Raw genomic sequence first — 20,130 nt, forward strand, 5'->3', positions numbered from 1 at the left:
ACAGTAGCGCATTTCAGATGCCAATGTATAACCTGCTGTAGTTTGGTCAACTGGAAATGATGTTTTGTTTACTGTACATTTGTGAGTCTATTCTTTTGCTCTCCATTGTTAGAAAACTTATTCAGGCTTTCTGTTGCTTGCTTCATGAAGGAGACATGAAGGACAGGAAGACAGGATGAAAGGAATATCTCCTCCAACATACTCAAATCTATGAAGAGTACATCCGAGTCCATTGCCCATGCCAACACTTCCTGTGCATACACAATAGCCTTAATGGCTTTTTTCAGAGGAGAAATTTAAAAGCACAATCCTCTTCTCCCCTCAAAAGTTTTAGCCACTTATTCATCCAGTGTTTTCCACTTTTAAATGGGTTATCTAAAGAAAACACAGGGACTAAAAAGGAAAAAAATAATGTAGAAAGAGTCACAAAAAAAGCCCAAAAAACCACAACCCCACAAGCCAAACTCTAACAAAAACCAGAATGACTTGAGATGGGGTCTTTTAAATAAAATTGTACTAAGAAAACCTGAACAGGTCTTTTTAAAGCCTGGGTTACATAATACCCTGTTAAACGCTGATGTGTCAGTGTTGACTTTGTACTTGATCTGTTTTGTGTAAATTACACATTAAGGCACCCTCACCATTCAGCTTAAATTCTCAAGGTGGCAACATTGAAAAAATTTCAGCATATGGAGAAGCTAAATATGAAGTTTCCCTCCTGATGACCTACCCACCCTATCCTTAAAACAAGCTCATGTTAAACCATTCACAGAAATAAACACTGAAGTCACAGCTTTAAAATAGCACAAAACATCCAGTGTGTCGTGTGTGTTACCTAACCATGCCGGAGAGCTCTTGCCAGTTTACATCCCAGGCAATTTTTCACCAAGAGACAGTGAGTAAAATGTAGAAGTTTGAATAAAAATTGAATTATAGAATTTGAATTAAATTTAGAAGAAAAAAATTAAATTTTTTTTAAAAAGTTAAAAATCCTGTGACTTCAGGACACCTCCTCTGTAGTGAACAGGAATGAAAGATGCATGATCAGGGCTCCTTTTGACCTCCTCATTTCCTGCATTCCCAGTGGTCTCCTGCAACACAGCCTCTCCCTTGCCCTTGGCCAAGGGTGCACCTTAGTCCCACTCTCCACAGTTATGGATTCAAAGAAGGCAGGGAAGGAATCCCACAAACCAGGAACGAGTCAGAGCCAGTGCTCTACAACATCCTGGTGCCAATGTCAGCACTGACAGCTGGAGACAGAAGATGGACATGTGTCAACTTTCCATCAACAGCACGATGGATTTTATTAGCTCAGAAAGGTGCCTGAGCTGCCAGTTAAGCTAGCTGGCATTGCCAGGATGCTCATGAGGATACAGAAGAGGTAAGGGGTGTAACTCAAATATTTATTAATTGCTACCAAATCTCTTTTTTTTTCCTTTATGACTAGCATATTTATCCTTAGACACGTACACACAACAAGAACAACTGCACAACTCCCCAAGAATGTCATCTACTAATACCCTTCAAACCTGACCAAGTGGGATAGAAGTTTTTTGCTCCATCAAGGTCCTCTATCTGCAGCTGTTCCACATGGCAAATTCCCATTTCAGTAAATTGGTGCTCTGCTCCCAGAACAGATGCAAAATCACTCTCACAATGAGAATATACAATGCAGCTTGATTCTAAGAACAAAGTACCATTTTAAGTCTTCATAATTCTGTATTCAAATTATTTTTTTTTGACCGCAATGGGAATTCCATAACCCCAGTAAAAAATTACTTTTTTACTAGTTAGAGGACAAGGAAGGTACATCAATATTGTATTTTTCTGTATGTGTACATTCTGGCTGTTATTCCTGAGCATTGTTATAGGCTACAGACAGAAAAACACCTGCATCCCACTCATCACAGCACTGATCCTAACGAAGACACATTCAGTCTGTTACCAAGGTAGAGATACAGCACTTAAGGGTCAAATTTAAAGGTTTCTCTCCATTATTGACAAACATATCAGTACAAAAGTGATTCTGCACTGGTTGCTGCTTTCAGTGTCAAAGGTCCTTACAAAACCAAACAAAGTGTTACAACTAATCACACGTTTAATTTTGAAATGTGTCCTGTTTTGCTATATGAACATTGTTGCCAGGTCTTTTGATGTTGCACCATTCAAAGTACCCACCATAAAACAGATGTTTAATTCCCAGAGAACGTGCCAGAGCCCAGAACTTGTACCAGTAACAAAAAGCCTCATACACACGGGAGCTAACAGCCTCACAGAGATACGGGAGCTTCCCTATGGAATGGTAATTACAAGGAAGGTGATGAAAGAATTCCACTCTGCTGGAAAGAATGCACAGTCAACATTCTGGCCTGTTGAATTAACAAGGAAAAGCTTGGATGGAAGAGCTTCTAACCATTAGTCAGACTGCACTATCAGAATCACAGGAAATAAATGAGAATTTGGCAAAGGCAGACAATAGGAAGGATCCTGAAAGTCAAACAAGCAAAAAGAATACAGCTCTTAGAAGATATCTCCTGCAAATTTTTTTAGATGTAATCCATAGTTTACAAAACCAATCTGTTCAAAGAAATTAGCCACTATATTTACCAGCCAAATTAAAAATTCTCATATATATCCATTTTTCTCTGCTATTTTGAATAATTTTTGTTCAGTTTGAATATTCTGACAATGAAACACACTTAGATATTGGAGTGATATAACTCCCTTAACAGCTCATGACATTTCTAAGAAAGACTGAAAACCTCATCTGCTTTGAGAAAAAAAAATACTTGTGAAGTATAATGATGGAAGTAGAAAAAGACATCAATTTTCCACAATAAATGACTCATAATATTTAATTTAAGCATGCCATACAAAAACATAAAATAAAGAAAGGAAATGAATGATCACTGAACCATGCACAACTGAATGGGAAAAATCACCAGTATTGTATAAAACAGTGAAAATCTTGGAAACATTCTTCTGATGATAAGCAGAATTTCATCAATCTTTTAATAAATTTCCATTTTCAAGCCAGGCACATGTGATTTTGTGACTTTTTTTTTTTTTTCTACTTTTAGTGGGATTTAGCAGCTCAAGTCCCAAATCCTTCAGGAAATCTGTCCTCAACACTTTTTATTATTTATGTTAGAGTTATCCATACATTTAGATGTTCAGATTAAAACTTAGGCATATGAATGTCTTAGATACACCTTCTGTAGTCCATACACAGTATCTTAGGAGAAAATCAGATCACAAGTAGTCCAAAATGAAAACCTGTACTGCTGCTTAAAAGATTGCTTAAATAATTGGGGGTCTGGTGCATGTGAGTGTTAAAATTCTCATCTTTAGGAAGATATTGCAGTATTCCTTCTGCATATTGCTCATTTTTACTACCACTAAAGCTTAATAATAATAATAATAATAGTAATAATGAGTAATCTGGTTTTCTTTTCTGATAATCTTTTCAATACATTCCAGATGGCCTCGCATAATAGCAGAAGTTCAGGAGTATAAAAAGGTACAACAGCTATATAACAGGTTCAGATGGGTATTACAGTCCATTTTATGTTTCAGTAATTAAACTTAAGAAACCCTAATTCCTAAACCGACTAGCCCTTCCTATCTCAATTAACAGTACATACAGCTATCGTCAAATACTCTGCATGGAGTACCCAAAATAAAGGAATGCTTCTGGTGTGTAGGGGAATATAGGACTTTTATATGAAAAAACCCCAACAAAATGAAACATTAATCCTCACATGTTTGTATAATTAGAAAATAGAATATTGAAGATTTTTCTTACCTATGAAAAGATCAAAATGTTGCTTCTTGTATTTTCATATTTCTATCTGTTATTATCACAGACTAGTAAGAAACTCACCAGCTGTGAGGGATGCAGTCGGATTGGAGAAAAAATTCCATTGCTTTCCAACATTCTACTCCTGAATGCTTATTTTTTCTTCCCTAATGCCTTCCCTTCCTGCCTCAGACAGAGGACTTTTTTGGAATTTCTTGGCAAATGACTTACCGGCAGTGTTTGTGGGATCCCGTTAAGGTTTCTATCACAAAGCATTCCCCTTCATTGAGACAATATGCAAGGTCCTTGTCTTTGCATGGCTTAAAGTGCTCAGATCGCTCCGTGGAATACGTTGTGGTGTCTGTGGAGGAAACAAGGAAAGGGAAGAAATGCTGTAAGGATAAATATTGGATATTCTTACAGCACATGTTAAATAAACGTGATCATACTGGTCTCAGTAACATCAAACACAGACTGAAAGAAATGCAAAGCACAGGGCATGCAAACCTCTGTGTGACCGCAGTATTATTTGCAATCAGGTTTCTTAAAAGGTTTGCAAGAAATACCTGCAGAAAAACAAACTAGCCTGCAGCAAAGTTGTGGTATAATCTCAACTACTTCCAATTTCCAAAATTTCCCTTCTAAAATGAAAAGAAACCTACTTTGTATCCTTTAACAAGAACAGTATTTTCATATCAACACTCCAAAAATGGTTTAAAATAAGATGGGAAAATTTCCCATAAAAAAACCAAGCAAAAGTAGATAATATAGTATCAACCCAAAAAACCCGAATAAACCCTGCAACAATAAAAGAGAGAAAAAAAAAGCCAAATAGCCAATGTCAATACTAATTTGATTCACCAGTCACAAAAACCAGCCTAAAACTTAAACACAAGCAATGTACCAGAAATTGTGTCATTTCACATATATCATCTGTAGGTGTCTATGGGTCCCCCAAAACACAGTTAAAGTCTTGGTTACAGGAAGAACTGTTGGCTGCACCTTTGGAATATTTAGTTAGATAATTAGATTTGGAATAGGCTGACAGTATGTCAGGGTGAGCTATCATTCCTGTCTTCTAATAAATCTCTTTAACCTTTCCAATCCAGTTGGATTAATCAACAATAAAGTGAAATTTTCAGAGGAAGATGCCTGACTGACACATATTTTAATTTTCTTCACTAAGACAAGGTTTTTGTCTAATGAAGTGTGATTTTCAAAGTAGATTATGATTTCCACAGAGCCATGGTTCAATCTTCATATTCAATCTTAAAAGGTTTAAATTCCTAACCACTTTGCAGGATCTGATATATATTGAAATAGTAAGAGAACATTTCATTGTATACCATACAGCCTATCACAAAATGTTAAGTTCCCTGCTGTCAAAGGAAGAAAGCAGTGTTCAATAGACATAGAACCTTGCAAACTCAGTTACACAAACACTTTAACTTGCTTTTTGCTCATAACAAGGTAAATATCCACCAATTTTCAGCACCAGAGTTGAAAACAAAAACACTGAACTGCAAGACACCCGTAACTACAGTTCTGCAAGAAAATTCAGATAATCCCAAAAATCTTTCAAAGTAACTTTTTTTTGTTCTCAGTATATTTTTAATAAAACACCACTACAAGTTTTCCTTATATGAAGACTAAATGACTGAAGATTAATAAAAGAGATTTGAAAATAATAAGAAAATCCACGCCCTATTCTTTGTATGCAACACTTTTTTGTTTTTCCTCTCCAGAGAGAAAATATTGTAGTTCAGTGTTTTTAGCAGAGACAAAAAAAATCCTGGGAATAAACTCTAACAGTCTTTCCTCAAATGTTTTCACAGATTCAGAACAAAAGGCTGTGCCATTGTCCCCCATAGCAGCACTTACAAAAAATTTGCAGGCTAGAAACTATGTTTTTAATGATTGCAAGCAAACCTTGAACTGAAATCTATCAAGCTGAATTTTGGAGACAATACAAGATGTTTATAGATGCAAACAGTAACTAGCAGCTCACTGTTGACATTTCAAGAATGATCAGCTTTTATGTAAAAAAAATATCCTCACATAGAAAAAAGGTAGCCCAGTTACTTTTTAAGGCCAGTTTTACCCAGGAGAACTTAAGTGACCATTTAAAACTTGATCAGGCAAAAAATAAATATATATCTGAGTAATCAGTTATATTGCTACCTCTTGGGGTTTTAGGAGCTCTCCTGGTTGTTTTTTTTTTCTGTTAAAGGAATTTTCCCATACTTGTTGCTAGGGGGACAAATGGCTGGGTACTTCAGAAAAACAAAAGAGCTGGCTATGGGGTGGGACGCATCTGGCTACTCTTTTGTTTCACCTGGGTGTGTGGGCAGTCGGTCTCGGCATTTGGACAGAGAGGGAGGCTGCTTTTCTTTGGCTGCTTTTTTTTCCCTTCTGCTGAAAAAGCCCTGGGATCCCAAGCCCGCCTTCCCTGCCCCGCTGGGAGCCAGGCCGTGGCCGCCTTGCCCCACTGTTGTTTCGAGCCTTTGCTAGGTTGTAGCCCTGCCCGCCCTGCCTGCCCAGACCTCCGGGGGTTCCATGTTTGGATACACCTCGTCTGCCACCCGGGATTTGTGCTCCTCCCTGCCGCTCCAGCCTGCTGCTCCTGAGGGTCCGACGGGACACCGGGATCGGCTGCCCAGGGGTTTGTGAAGCCTTTGTCCCATCCCTTCCCGGGATCCCAGGGCGCCGGTGCCGCGTGCTCCCCGAGCTCGCTCCGGAGCGCCCCCTGCAGCCGCGGGGGAACCATCGCACCTGCCCTGCTCACCGGGAGCCGCCAGCGCCCCTGCCGGCTGCGAGCAGAACTGCACCCGAGGGGAAAGGGCCCGGCAGCCGAGAAGGCCGGGACTGGGTTTGGGATTGTTTGCTGCTACTGCCACAGTTATCGTTGTTTGTTTGACTGGTTATACACATACAGTTATATAATAGTAAAGAACTGTTATTCCTATTTCCCACATCTTTGCCTAAAAGCCCCTTGATTTCAAAATTATAATAACTCGGAGGGAAGGGGGGTCGCATCTGCCATTCCAAGGGAGGCTCCTGCCTTCCTTAGCAGACACCTGTCTTTCAAACCAAGACACTACCCCTTTAAAATAAGGAAAGCTGAAGGTAACATTATTTGAAAGCACTTGTGATAATTACAAAAGGTAAGTAAAACTGTTTGATGAGCAGAAACGCAGCTTGATCCAGCTTTAGCGAACAGAACATTTGCATTTGTCAGCCTGCTCTGAAGAAACAGTATGTGCAAATACCCTTAAGGCAGCAGCAACACACACCAAAGGAATCTGAGGTGTTCCCAAAGGACGAGAGCAAACCGAGGGAGATTGGCACCATCACAAAGCGTGGCTGAGGCATTGAAGCAATGAATTCTCAGAGCACAGCTTTTGAAGTGCAGGATACTCCTCTTCTACCATAATTAAATCAAGAATACCTTGTCAAGGTCAGCATTTTAAAGTTTTAGTTTAAATATATCCTTTAGAAGTTTTGTTCTGCTTTATTTTAATTATTTCTCTGTTTAATATTAATCAACCCTTGTGTTCAATTTATAAATAAGAGTAAGTTGCAATAGTTCATTTTTTCCACTTGGACACAATCTCAAGCTTTTCTTTTGTGTTTTGGGTCCTGTCCCTCACCTTTCAAATTAAGTACGACAGTTGTAGGTAACAATGATGCTGGCAGCTCCTTATGGCAGCCTCGGACCGCACTCCTAATGTTGAAAAGTACTCAAGGATTGGTTTCTTTTTTTTTTTTTTTTAATACATAGTGTCATTAAAAGTCACTTTTCAATGAGGGCCTTTTCTGGTTTGGAAATACTTGTGCCAGTCTAAGCAGATTGATGCATACAGACACTGTGTACAGCTAACCTGTGCACAGATCTCTGGGCTGCAGAAATCAGGTATCTGAGCTCAAAAGGTCATTCAGCAACATCCTGAAGCTGTGTCACTAACTGATATCCCAGAGATCCCTAGAGCTGCTGGGTACTTTCTCCTGGAGATAACTCACATATCCTGTAAGTGAGTTTCATAAAAGTTAAAATCCCACTGTTATTTTATGTTGCATTCATGATAGAACAAGCTCTGCTACAGCATCATTAAATATTGATAAAAACAAAACCTAAAAACTTGTTCTAAACATAACTACAGAAAGTACAAAACAACAGAAAACACTGTAGAGACTATAGAGTTTTCCTGATTCTTTTTCTAATAAATAATAAATCCTATTGTCTCTTGTTTTATTTTACTCCTAACCAAATACTGAATTGACTTTTCCATGGTGGAATTGTCCTTCATAGCTTCAGAAGCCTGGTAAATAAACACCATTGTATTGTGATGTTTGACTTTTTTATGATTTTTGAAAGAATTAATAAAACCTAGGCACTCAAAAAAATGGAATAGCACTGCTTCTTAATTTATTTTTAGTCTTTGAATGTGGTAACAGTCCCAAATGTTTACAGGTAACAACAGGGAATTTCTGTTAAGCATTCAGATGCCCCTAAATTCAATGTGTATTCCTTAAGGTATTTTTTTTAATTGCCATGTGTTCAGGTGTTTCATGAAAAAGGAGCAGGGGATATTGATTTCTGCTGGAATCTTTCCATCTAAGTTGGAATCCAGGCACTCTTGTTCTTATTTTTCTTGCCATACTATGTCAGCAAAGGTTTATGCATGATCCCCATACTTCAGAAATGGATCTCTCATTGCCAATCCTCAGTTACTATTTAATCAAATGAATCAGAATTCCATTCACATTTCAAAGGAAGGCTTCAAGACCTTTTATTTATGAGCATAGAGTTGGTTTTTAAAAAAATGCAGCCTTTGGGACTGTTGAAAAAATCAGTAGGAAGTTTACAGATATTATTTTATTTTGTTTAGGTCTAAAACAGTCAAAAAAAGTGTTAGTGAATTTGCATTCTTGTCTCATTAATAAAATTCATCGTATTTATGCCAGTACAGGATGGCTCTTCATAGCTAATTTTTGAGTGATCTTCAAGGCATGATGTGGTTACTAGAAATGCTATTTGCCCCTTCAAGGCTACCACTCTCAGTGTTTCCAATACTATGCCCTGATACTGATAAACCTGTAACTGCCAAGGGAAAATGCAGGAAAAGAAAGAAAGCAAGATTTAAAATATCCTGGGAAACAGCAGCATTCATGGCAGCTGCTTCTGCACAGATTGCAGCAGCAGCCATTCCCATCTATCACATCTGTCCTGCAGCATTCCAGCTTCAGAAGCAGATTTTACTGGTTACACGTCGAACAAATCAAGTTTCATGTGTTAGCTTTAAATTATACCCACACTGCATGGCCCTCACTGTAAACATTTTTTCCAGGCAGACAACATTATCTGCTGTAGAGAGAAAAATGACCCAGGAGAACAAGAGATGGGGAAAGGCCTTGTAGAACTTTTGTGACCTCCCTAGCGGACAGGCACCCAAACTCTGCAGCTACACAGTCATTGACACAGGTACAGCAAAGCTTGGTGCATCACCACCAAGAATATTAGGACAGTTCATTTCAACGCCAGAGCTCGCACAATGAAAGGCTTTTTAAAAATGCAGCATATTTTGACTACCACTGGGCAATAGCAGCTTTACAGATTCAGTATCAACATGCAAACTGGCTTTTCCTTTACCTTTTTATCCATGAACAACTGATCATTTCCCAGAGAACCATTACTTACTGAGGCACCAAAAAAGCAAGATGCTTATTTTAAATCCCTGATCCCATTTCTACATGCACTGCAAAAAATAAGCCAGATATAAGCAACTGAATTTCCTCTGACAATACAACTCCAGTTATCAAAAAAAATACCTTCTCAAAAAAACCCCAACATTTTTTACAATATATTCTTGTATCATTACTTCATTCTGTGAAGAAGGCAACAAAAAAGGTCAATTAATAGAGGTAGCACATAGGGAGTTAAATTTTGTGTTCAGTGAAGTCAATGGCAAAATATTTACAATGGTTCAGTATAACCAGGGTTCCCTGAAGTTCCTATAGTGTCATTTAGTGTTTCTCTCTTGATATCTCAGAATTATGTGTCGTAGCCCTAACTAGAAAGAATCTTGCCCAAAAATTGAAAGTTGCACACAAAACAGTTTATATGTGATACTTTTTATTCACTTACTGAACCTTAAAACCCATAGAATCTAAAGTTTTTATTCCTGTCTTTAGAAGTGTCATGGTTTAGGAATGGTATTCCCCAGTTTAGTGCTTCCCTATTCTCTCTCCAGTTAGAAGCACAAAAGGCAAGGATCACAGGTCCAGATAAGAACAATTCACTGGAAACAGCAACGAGAAAAGAAAGGGAACAGTAGCAACAACAATCCTGATAACAAAAGCATACAAAGAGAGGGCGATTTACGTGTGAAATGTTCGCCAAGCCCAGGACAAGGAAAAACAACGAGGTGACACCCTCTACCCACCAGGATCTACCCTGAGTGGAAATGAACACTTCATTCTCAGAAGTGAGAGAGTCCCTCCCTTTCCCCGCTCCTGGCAAACAAGAGGTGGGCAGGGGAAGAAGATACCAAGTCTTAGCAAGATACTCATTAAAGGAGAAGGAAGGGAAAACACAAATATTTAGTGTTTGCTATGATTTAGCCTTAGCTGATAGTAACTCTTTCTTAAGTTGTTGATATTTGAAAGAAAACATTCCAGACTTAGCCATTTTTAAAAGACAGCACTGATCTTGCTTTGTCAGTGCTACCTGAACAATAGCTGGCATTAGCCACGGGCCTGCTGGAATAATTAAATTTTGAAATTCTAGTAATAAATGACTAAAAAAAAAAACTTCATATTTTTTATAATAATAACAGGCTTCTTGTTCTGAACTTACTTGAACTCTTTTGCATATATTTATATATTATTAAAACTAAAAGCTTAATTATAAATAGGAAAAGTATTTTTTTGCATTTAGAGAGGCAGTTTTGTATAAACAAGAAATGGAGTTCTGGATGCTGATTATTCAAGGAGCTACCCCTTAGCCATTTTTGTGCCAGAGAAAATTTTATTTAATCTAATAACACTTTAGAAGCTTTGCTGGCATCATGATATAAAACAAAGTTGTGCTGCAGATATGGGACTCGTTGGAGCTTTTCTATCACCCTTCAGGTTCAAATGAACAAATCGGTATAATTTAGCAACAAATTGTCAACGCAGCCAACACATCAAAACAATGTCATTTACACCAGTTGGCTTCCCAGTCAGACTGAGGCGGAGCTGGAATTGTTACCAGAGACAGCCCCAATGTCTTTGCATTTCATTCTGAGGATTACCTAAGCTCATGTGATGTTACCTTAACCAGCACATTCCAGTGAAACATTTCTCTGCCGGTACAAACCACCACATCCTCAAACAGACTGCTTTTCTCCCATCTCATCAGAGCACAGTAGCACATGCACAACTGTAGAGAAAACACAGCTCAAACTCCAGAAGAAGAAATTACAGACAGTCATCTCTCCAAAAATCACACACGTTCCCTTGTCAGCAACTCCTAAATTAATTCTTTAAGCGTGACCTTGTTGTTCATATTTTCTAAATGTTTCAGCAGTTTGAAATCACAATACACAAGTATAAATACATATCTTGAAAAACATATGGAAGGATTTTCAAGTTATTAGTGCATTATTAGCAAATATCATGGGTTATTTACTTGATGCAAAAAACTCTGAAATATAAAATTATCCCTTTACTTTCATGATTTCAGAAACAAAAAAAATCAAACTAACCAAGCATTACTTCTAAGAAGAATTACAAAAATATGCCCACCTAATGCTTTCTCACAACAAACTCAAAAGCGGAAAAGGAAATAATGCCAGTATCACTTTGAAATGTAATATCTGATCACATCTGTCAGAACTTAAATACTGAGCCCTAAACACCACTGAAATTCATCTCTGTATGGGCAATTTGCACATCAGAGGCTGCATTCTCCTGTGCTGCTCCACTGAAACCAGTGAAAGCTGAACAAATGGGAAATGATTCAGGAGAGAGCCCTGTGAGACACAAAAGGCCAGAGTCTTTCAGAAGTTCGGTGTCTTAAGAGCCAAAGAAACAGGAGTGACTAAGACTCTAAAAGGTTTTAGCATTCAAAGTGAAGAATTACTCTGAAATTGAGTTATGACAGTTCTGATGGCCTCTCTGGGTGCAGAGTGCTTTTGTCAATCAGACATGTATTCAGTTATCCTTCAGTAGGACTTACTAATTGATCTAAAAGAAACTAATAGAGGAAATCCGTGAAAAAGCAGCATACTAGAGATTGTGCCAGAAGTGGCTCCACTGGAGTTTCTCTATTCTTTGACCCCTGCAGTCCCTCCCATCCCAGCAACATCTCTGGAGACACCAAAAGCCCTTGAGACTGGATGGCACCACTGCACCAAAAAGGGACACCCTTTTGGGGGTGTGAAAATAGCTCTGGTAAATAATCTCCAATAGGTGGAGAAACTGAAATACTGCTAAATTAAGTGACTTTGCAGCATAAAAGCAAAGTAGTCAATAATTTAAAAAATAGTAAAAAAATATAGACTTCAAGAGGTGAAAGCAAAACTTGGAAGGGGGGACACCCCAAAACAGAACAATTCTGTGTAGGTTAAAGGATGCTAGAAGAAAGCAAATGTAGCACACATCTGTGATGTCTGCAATCACCAGCACTCTGAAATTAAAAAAATCCACCTTACATGAAATCTAGTGAATCAAATCAAGAAGAAGAAAATACAAAAAATTAAATGACCTGAATAATTCAGCATTGCTACAACATGAGTTTAAAAGTGGTGTTACAATTATTGTTATATGTAGTGAAAGACCCAATTAACAGTCCTCCAAATATTTTTCTTTCTTAGTTCACAGCTGTCTTCTTTCTCCCTCTGCCTGTGAAACATTGTGTGGGGGTGGGAGTTCAGAGGCACGGACCAGAGGAGAGTAAGGGAAAAATAGAAATGTGAGATCTTGAAGGCAAATATTTCTGTTTAGAACACACAGGGGCTTCAGCTTGCCCAGCTCTTGCTAAAGAAAGAAATGCTAGAATTGATACAGAAAGCCTCATCACTAATGGTAGCTGGTGAGTGTCCTCACAGAGCAGCAACACTTTGTCAATCACATATCTGTAACAATCTGTATTTGCACATCTTTACATGCTGTGTTATAGGAAAGTTCTTCTGGAAACTGGAAAGAGTTTTGTGTGATTTATACATTTTTATAGTAAGCAGTAACAAAGGGAAAACACAGGCCTGTGGCTCCAGAGGGCAGGGACACTGGTGAATAACAGTGCTGACAAGGCTGAGCTGCCTGGGCCTGATCTATGCTCTAAGGTTTATAAGTTTTCCTGGATCATTTACCATTTCCTTACATTTGTACAGGAACTACCCAGCATTGTGTTTTCAACATTTAATAAATCACTTATTATAGTCACCCCTCAAGATACTGTAGGCTTAGAGAGAGGTATCTACTGGAATAAAAGAACTATTCTAGTTATGTGGGGAAACACTCAACGTTTTAATGTAAAAATACTAATTATCAGGAAGCTATGAGTAGGTTGTTTGACTGGCAGTGATGCTCTTTCTCCCAGGAATTGAAATAGGTCAAACAATACATTGAATAGAAAAAGGGAAATAAGAAAAGCTATTTTAACTCTAAGCTTGTGCATATTTCCAAGGCACGCAATCTAAAATTTATTCATTACTTCATTTATAATTCTGACATCCTTGTTGTGTGGACATGCAAAGTCAGGCTAAGAAACATTAACATTACTCTCCACATTTCCTTCCATAAAGAAACCCATATATTCGAAATTATGCCTTATTTTTAAAATCTCATTTCCTCACTTTATTTCTTTTAAATCAATCTTCCAGAACAGAAAGGGGATGGGCATGAGAAAGTAAAGTATCTTTGCAACAGATCCCTCATCCTGCACTGCTCTGTCCTTGTGTATAGATTACCTCACGAGATTCCTCTTGTTCTCCTTCTCAGGTAAGGAGAATAATTTTCCATCTGTTTTTGACATGGCACTGTCAGAAGTTCACACACTGCAAACCATCTTGTCTTTCCTACCAGCACACAACAACAAACTGCTCAGCTTTACTGGCCAGCGTTTTCCAATGCCAGTAATTAGGTAAATCACACATAGCTTTTTAATTTACACACACACTGCTTCAGCACAGCCAAGGGTCAGTGAACTGTGGTAAGGAAGAGCCAGATAATGAGGTTCTCAGTGGGCTACTACAGCTTCAGAAATCAGACTGCAGTCAACAAAACCCAAGTTAGGGCTGAGTTTGACCAGAGATCTGATCTGATCTAATCTATCTCCTAACATCTCTACAAATATTCTGAAATATTTCACAAATAATATAAACATGATTTTTTCTATTTCATGAATCCTTGGCCTTTGACTCACATTCAAGTCATATTTAGTTGCATCTCCCCGATCTTCAATTTAACACAAATTTATGAGTTCAACGTCCATGATACAAATCTAAGTTATTGCCTATTAAGTGAAACAGATTTTCTGCTGAATTCCCTGCAACTGAGACCGTAATGTTGGTACAAAATAAGTTTAAAAAGTTGAAACTTCTTGGCTAGCTGTTTATTATTAAAGAACCCACAGCCTTAGTGCAATAAACCAGAATACAAATTCTTGCTAACAGTAAACAAAAGAGCAAAAGGAAGAAAATACACAGAGTTTGGAACTATAAGGAAAGATGCTTTCATGAAGACAGAGTATAATGCACTCTGAAATTTCTCTTGGGAACATTGCCATTACAGGCAATATTCTGCTGGGGCTCCTGTTTTTCACTTCAGTTTCCACAAGCCAAAACACTGTAAAGTTGTATCTGGAAGCACATAAATGCTCCTACATCCAATGTGCTCTACAGTTCTAATTTTATAACCTGTCACCCTACTCACCCTGAGCAAAGCATCATAGGGTCCTCATATGTTACCAACTAAGTGCTTGATTATCGAGTTTCAGGAGATGCAATTACTAGTTAAAATCTGCATTTCCCACTGCAGTGCGTTTAATTCATTAATTTTAAGGCTAAATTAAAAGTTAATATATATTTTCTTCCTATGCTGGAGGTGGTTTAGAGCACAGCTGACTGGCAGGTAAGGGAAACATGCACACAGCTCTTTTTGATAATGCTACTGAGATGATTATGAAGCATCAGAAACTTAATTAACACCAAAGCTAGCCACCCAAAGGAAGTCTAACCTATTTGCCTACCACTTTAAGAATCTCTACAGCAGCTATATCCTCCCACAACCATCAAGAGAGTACACATAATTCAGTCTTTTAATGGTGGCAACGAACTAATAAATAAGCTATTGTCCCTCTTCTCTACATCTTTCAAGCTCTGCTAACTCCTCATGAGACCTGAGCACAAGAAGCACACAAGCCACTCAAGCCTTAGCATCTGCATTTATTCAGTGACTTATAAAGAAATCTAACACCCCACCATGTACTCCTTTTCTGATAATTCCCTCCTTGTTGCATACACAGAGCCTACAGCATTGCACACACACATCAAGGCAAAAGCAGCACTGACTGCTGCCGAGTTCTGGTTACCATCTGGTTACCACAGAACTTATCTTTCACTGCCAGGCACCTGTGGGCTGAGACAGTGGCAGCCTGAGGTGCGTCTCACCAGTAATTCCAGCTGCCAGAGTTTTTGGGGTTATGGGTACTTCTGGCCATTGTATCATTCATCCTTAATTGTTTTTGAGCGACTGAAGCATTACTGCAGGCAAGCAGAGTGCTATGCAGTAAACATACTCTGCCTTTTTCTGTAGAATCCGCCTGTTTTGGTGTGAGTTATGGCTTTTTGGTTTTACATAACTGAATCAGGCTTTACACTGCATCATTCAATAAAATAATTGTGAAAGCTATGATTAAAAACATTCCAGTAAATACTTAACTCTACTGAAGATCATGAAGAAAAAATATGTCCCTGAGAACTAGGACTAACTAGGATTTTAAAGCTCCCCAAACCACTCAGGTTAATTTTTTATTCGTTAATGACTAAACAGATTTTGTAGGTCTTATCCTTTGCCTTCCCAGCTTTAAATTTTTTTTTAGGAAAATTATCATGTATTCTTTTTAATTAGAGCTTACAAAAAAAACCAAACCAACCATCAAACAGAAAAAAGTACGTAGAAAAACCTACCAACCCTCTAATTTTATGTACCCGAGCAAGCAGTGCAACTGAGGGACAAATAAATTCAATGGTCAGTTTTCCCCTCCAGTGCTGCAAAAACTCACTAAATACAAGGTCTGCAGGGTGGGCTTCTAGCAGTGTAAATTCCAGTGCTACACAAACCTCAATCTTTGCTCACACTTCAAGTTACAACAAAAACAGCATGACAGAACAAAGCCACCACTACTTGAATGTCAAAAAGGATAAAGACGATGTTAAAATAGCATCAACAAATCTGCACCGTAGCAACACTTTATGATATTCACTACTTTCCCCGATTTTGTGTTAGGAAAGGAGAAGAATGAAACATCTGTAGCAGCCTTTCTTCTTCCTCTGAGAAGCATTAAGATGCATTCTCACCCTTCAGTCCTCTCTACTCCGCAATTAATTGGTTTAGATAATACAGACTAAGCACAATTGTAGCATTCATCTTGCAACAAAACTAGCCTTGAAATAGAAAACAGAATTATTCCTTAGCTTCCCTACACTCCTGAATCAAATCCATGTTAACCTAGGTTATCAGTGTTAGCTAGCAGAGAACATGAAATTTCACATACTGAAGTTGCATCCTTGTTTCATTACTCAGATTAAGTATATAATTGAAACTGAAATATCTCCTACCTTTACCCATGAGAAATTTGGGCAATTTCACAAGCACTTTGTGTCTCACTGTACCAGTTAGATGGTCTCAAAGCAGTCAGCTTTGAGCTGCTAAACAAAACAGCTTGAGATTCAACAAATCAGCAGTGTTGGCATCTGATATAGCTCAAGTAAGGGGGAGGAGAGTCATTGTGAGATGTCACTGACAACTTCATTTCCACTTCTGTGCAAATTAAATGTAGGCTGGGGCAGAGAAATGGAACATAATTAGACTTAAAAAGTAGGACTGCAGGCTCTGGTTGACTGAAGATACCAGTACAGGAAAGAAAAAGGCAATTAAACCAGTAGTTTAACTCACAAACTGCAGCATTAATAATCCTAATAGAACTACAAAACAACAACCACAAAAGTCCAGTTCTGGAAATGCAACACTGAGCACCTCCAATGGTAGCCTAATTCCATTATAAAATCTCTCCACTGGAAAATGCATCATATACACTGCTCTAGTGCCACCCCATTGTAGAAAAACATATATACAGGCAACAGATGTGATCACTGAAATATGAGAATACAGTTAATGAGCAATTAACAACTGGGTGAGAAAAGAGAACAGGAAAACTACATTATCTTCTTTTGATGGCTTCTAATTTTTAAAGCTGATATATACAACAACGGGATAACTGTTCTAACTTATACCACTTATACATCCTTCAACCTGCTAACCAGAATAATAAGCACTGTATTTCACCATCATTATTGTGTTAGGCCATTTTTAATGACATTTTATAACTAGTAGGAGATTTATTGTCTACTCAGAAGCTGCCCACTAGGCAGCAAACTTATCACTGCTGCAGCTGCCTCTGAATTTGTCATGTTACAAAGCTGACTCAGACAGCTATTTTGTGCCAGAAGATCTTTGGCAGCAGCAGCAAAAATCCTAGTAATATCCTCTGGAAAGCACAACTGCTACTCTTGGAAGGGTGGAAAAGACCAAGGAAAAAAAAAATCAGCTGATAAATCAGATAAGCTAGTTTCAAAATGCTTCAGTAATCATTGTTGGAAGTTCACAGAAGATTAACCCTATCACTAATCAATTTTTCTAACAGCATCCCATTTCAGGCTTGTGCAAAGAAGTACAGACAGAAATACTCTTCACAGTATTTTGTTCCCTCCTCTTCCAGAGGCTGGTTAACTTTTGACTTTGTTTCTTCAGTCATGTTGCTTTTTACATTATTCTCATGTAATGTTGCCCAGGTCTCACAAATATGTACACATACACTTAAATATGCAAGGTTTCAAATAATGGGTAAAGTGGATTCAAACAGTGGTTCTTGACACAAACAGTTCACCCAGTGTATCCAGGCTCAAGTTCAGTGCTTAACTGAGAGAGCCCGCACACAACTGTCCACTCTCATCAAGATATATTTGCTTCTTAGCCATTCCTAATAATTTCCTTTACGACCTATCCTACTGTTCTCCTAAGCAAATCTTCCCAGAGCAAAGATTGCATTAGTGGTGCAAGTTCTGACCAAGGATACCAGGAAAGGGTGTGACATGAGAGCCTGAATGATAAAAGAAAGGAATGATAAATCAGTCAGGTGCTAAAACATAACTTCTCCAAATATAAATTATATAAGCTAGCAGGTTGTAAAAGGGTCAAAAAATACGAGGCAGGAGAAGGAAAGTGAAAAAGACAACTAACAAACAAAAATGGTGGAAATTCAGGATGTCAAGAAAACCCAGCAAAAACCTGCTCACACAAACAGCTAAGGGTCCCTTCATGAAAGAAACATTGAGCATTACAAAAAAAAACCTTAATGGCTCTATGCAAGCCTACATTTTACATAGCTGGGACATAACTTGGATGAACTCAAGGTTGAAGAAATATCACTCATTAAACAGTGGGGTATGTTAAGCTCATAAACAGCAGGTGTGTAGTTAATAATCCAATTTTTTTTACATATTTTATCCATGCATTTCACAAATCAATTGAAACTTTTACTTAATCTGCTTTAAACTGGGGTATAAGCATACCACTGCTTCTTCTCCAAACAGACCAATATTGAACCAAGGTTACTGACATCACTTCTTAAAAAGGGGAAAGTCCTTAAAAATCTAACCAAACATCTAAGCCCGGTTTGGAAGTACCCATTCAGATTGAAATTACAAGGTTTTGAAACTGGGATTTTTTTTTTTTCCTTGAAAAGAGTTATTTTTACATCGTTTCAGTTTTCAATTTGTTTTTGCCAACAGTAAATTTAGACTGACTGCTCTAAGAAGCAGTGGAAAATGTGTGATGGTTTGGACCTAATTAAAACCTGAGCAAAAGCATGGAAAACTTGGGGGCAGGAGAAAGCACACAATCAGTTCTCCACCATGCAGAGAAAGTGGAAATCTTTGGCTTCAGTTGTGGTTAGGCTGAACTAGCCATCTTTTGCACAGGGAAAAGCTTCATAAATGAAAAGGTTATTTAAACAGATCCCATGCCAGCCCCCTTGAACAGGCACTGGCATGTAAAAGAAAGACATACACCCACATCTAGAGGAAGGAGAGAGTCAGAATTTCTTTCCTTAAAGCTGATCTCATTTTTGCTGCAACAGCCTCTGTGGGGCAACTGGAGGTTGGAGTGATCTAGAACAAGCTAGAACAATTTTCAGACTATCTAATTTGCATAAGCAATAAGGTTGGCATCTGGTGGCTCTAAAAATAAATATAATTAAAAAAAAACCAAACAGTCCTGAGATGATGGAATTAATGTTTCACATCCCTTTTGGCAGCTTGTATCTCCCCATTTGCCAGCTACTCTATTTTCTTGCTATTTTCTCCAGTTGAGTATGCTTTATGGTTATTCAGAAGATTTATGTATTTTCTTATGCTACTGCCTTACTAATGTCAAACACGCAAGATGATACTTTCTGCTAGCTAATTCTCTTCCCACTAGATGACAAGGACTTCAAAGACAGAATGAACATCTTGAGTCTTTATTATCCAACTTCCCACTTGTGCATACACTGCATGGAGAGTTTGTTTGAGGTGGCAACTTGATAGCAAAGCAAGGCACAGAGCACATCAGTTCTGCACATCTTGTCACTGCAGATGAGCTGCTGGAGTTCAACATCAAACAAAGGCAGCAGCACGCTCTGCCACACACTTAATCATAAGGCTGGCAGACTTATCTCTGAGCACACATGAGGTATGGATATTGCTGAAAACCTCGGCATGTTTTAGGGGTACATCAAAGTTCAAATCAGAAGGAAGTGGCTTTTGAGTACCGAGATCAATACCACCACCTGAACTGTTAGAAAAGAAAAACTTACAGAATCACCACAAGCCAGTGTGGAAGCAAATCAGGACTTTCAGACATCCACTGTGGCTGGATAAAGTCTCAGATGGTATCAGAAAAGCCCACAGATCTGCCATGGCTACTTAGATTAATATCTGAATAGTGCTAATATTTAGGATGTCCCAAGGAACAATACATGCCCAAATCCATGTATTGTATCCATAATTATCATAACATGACCAATC

At 38.2% G+C, this 20,130-nt stretch overlaps 1 protein-coding gene across 5 annotated transcripts in view; it reads right to left on the reverse strand.

Moving 5' to 3' along the window:
* Nucleotides 1-20,130, reverse strand: part of NRG3 (neuregulin 3) — a 667,244-nt gene that overhangs the window by 212,245 nt on the left and 434,869 nt on the right. For all 5 annotated transcript variants that reach the window (XR_011151686.1, XM_069019207.1, XM_069019208.1 and 2 more), the window contains one exon: nt 4,031-4,160. Coding sequence is in view for 4 of the 5 variants with exons in the window: in XM_069019207.1 (XP_068875308.1) it covers nt 4,031-4,160 (130 nt within the window). In the remaining variant the exon portion in view is untranslated. The remainder of the gene's footprint in view (nt 1-4,030; nt 4,161-20,130) is intronic.

Source organism: Aphelocoma coerulescens, chromosome 6 (assembly GCF_041296385.1).
Source record: "Aphelocoma coerulescens isolate FSJ_1873_10779 chromosome 6, UR_Acoe_1.0, whole genome shotgun sequence".
NCBI lineage: Eukaryota > Metazoa > Chordata > Aves > Passeriformes > Corvidae > Aphelocoma > Aphelocoma coerulescens.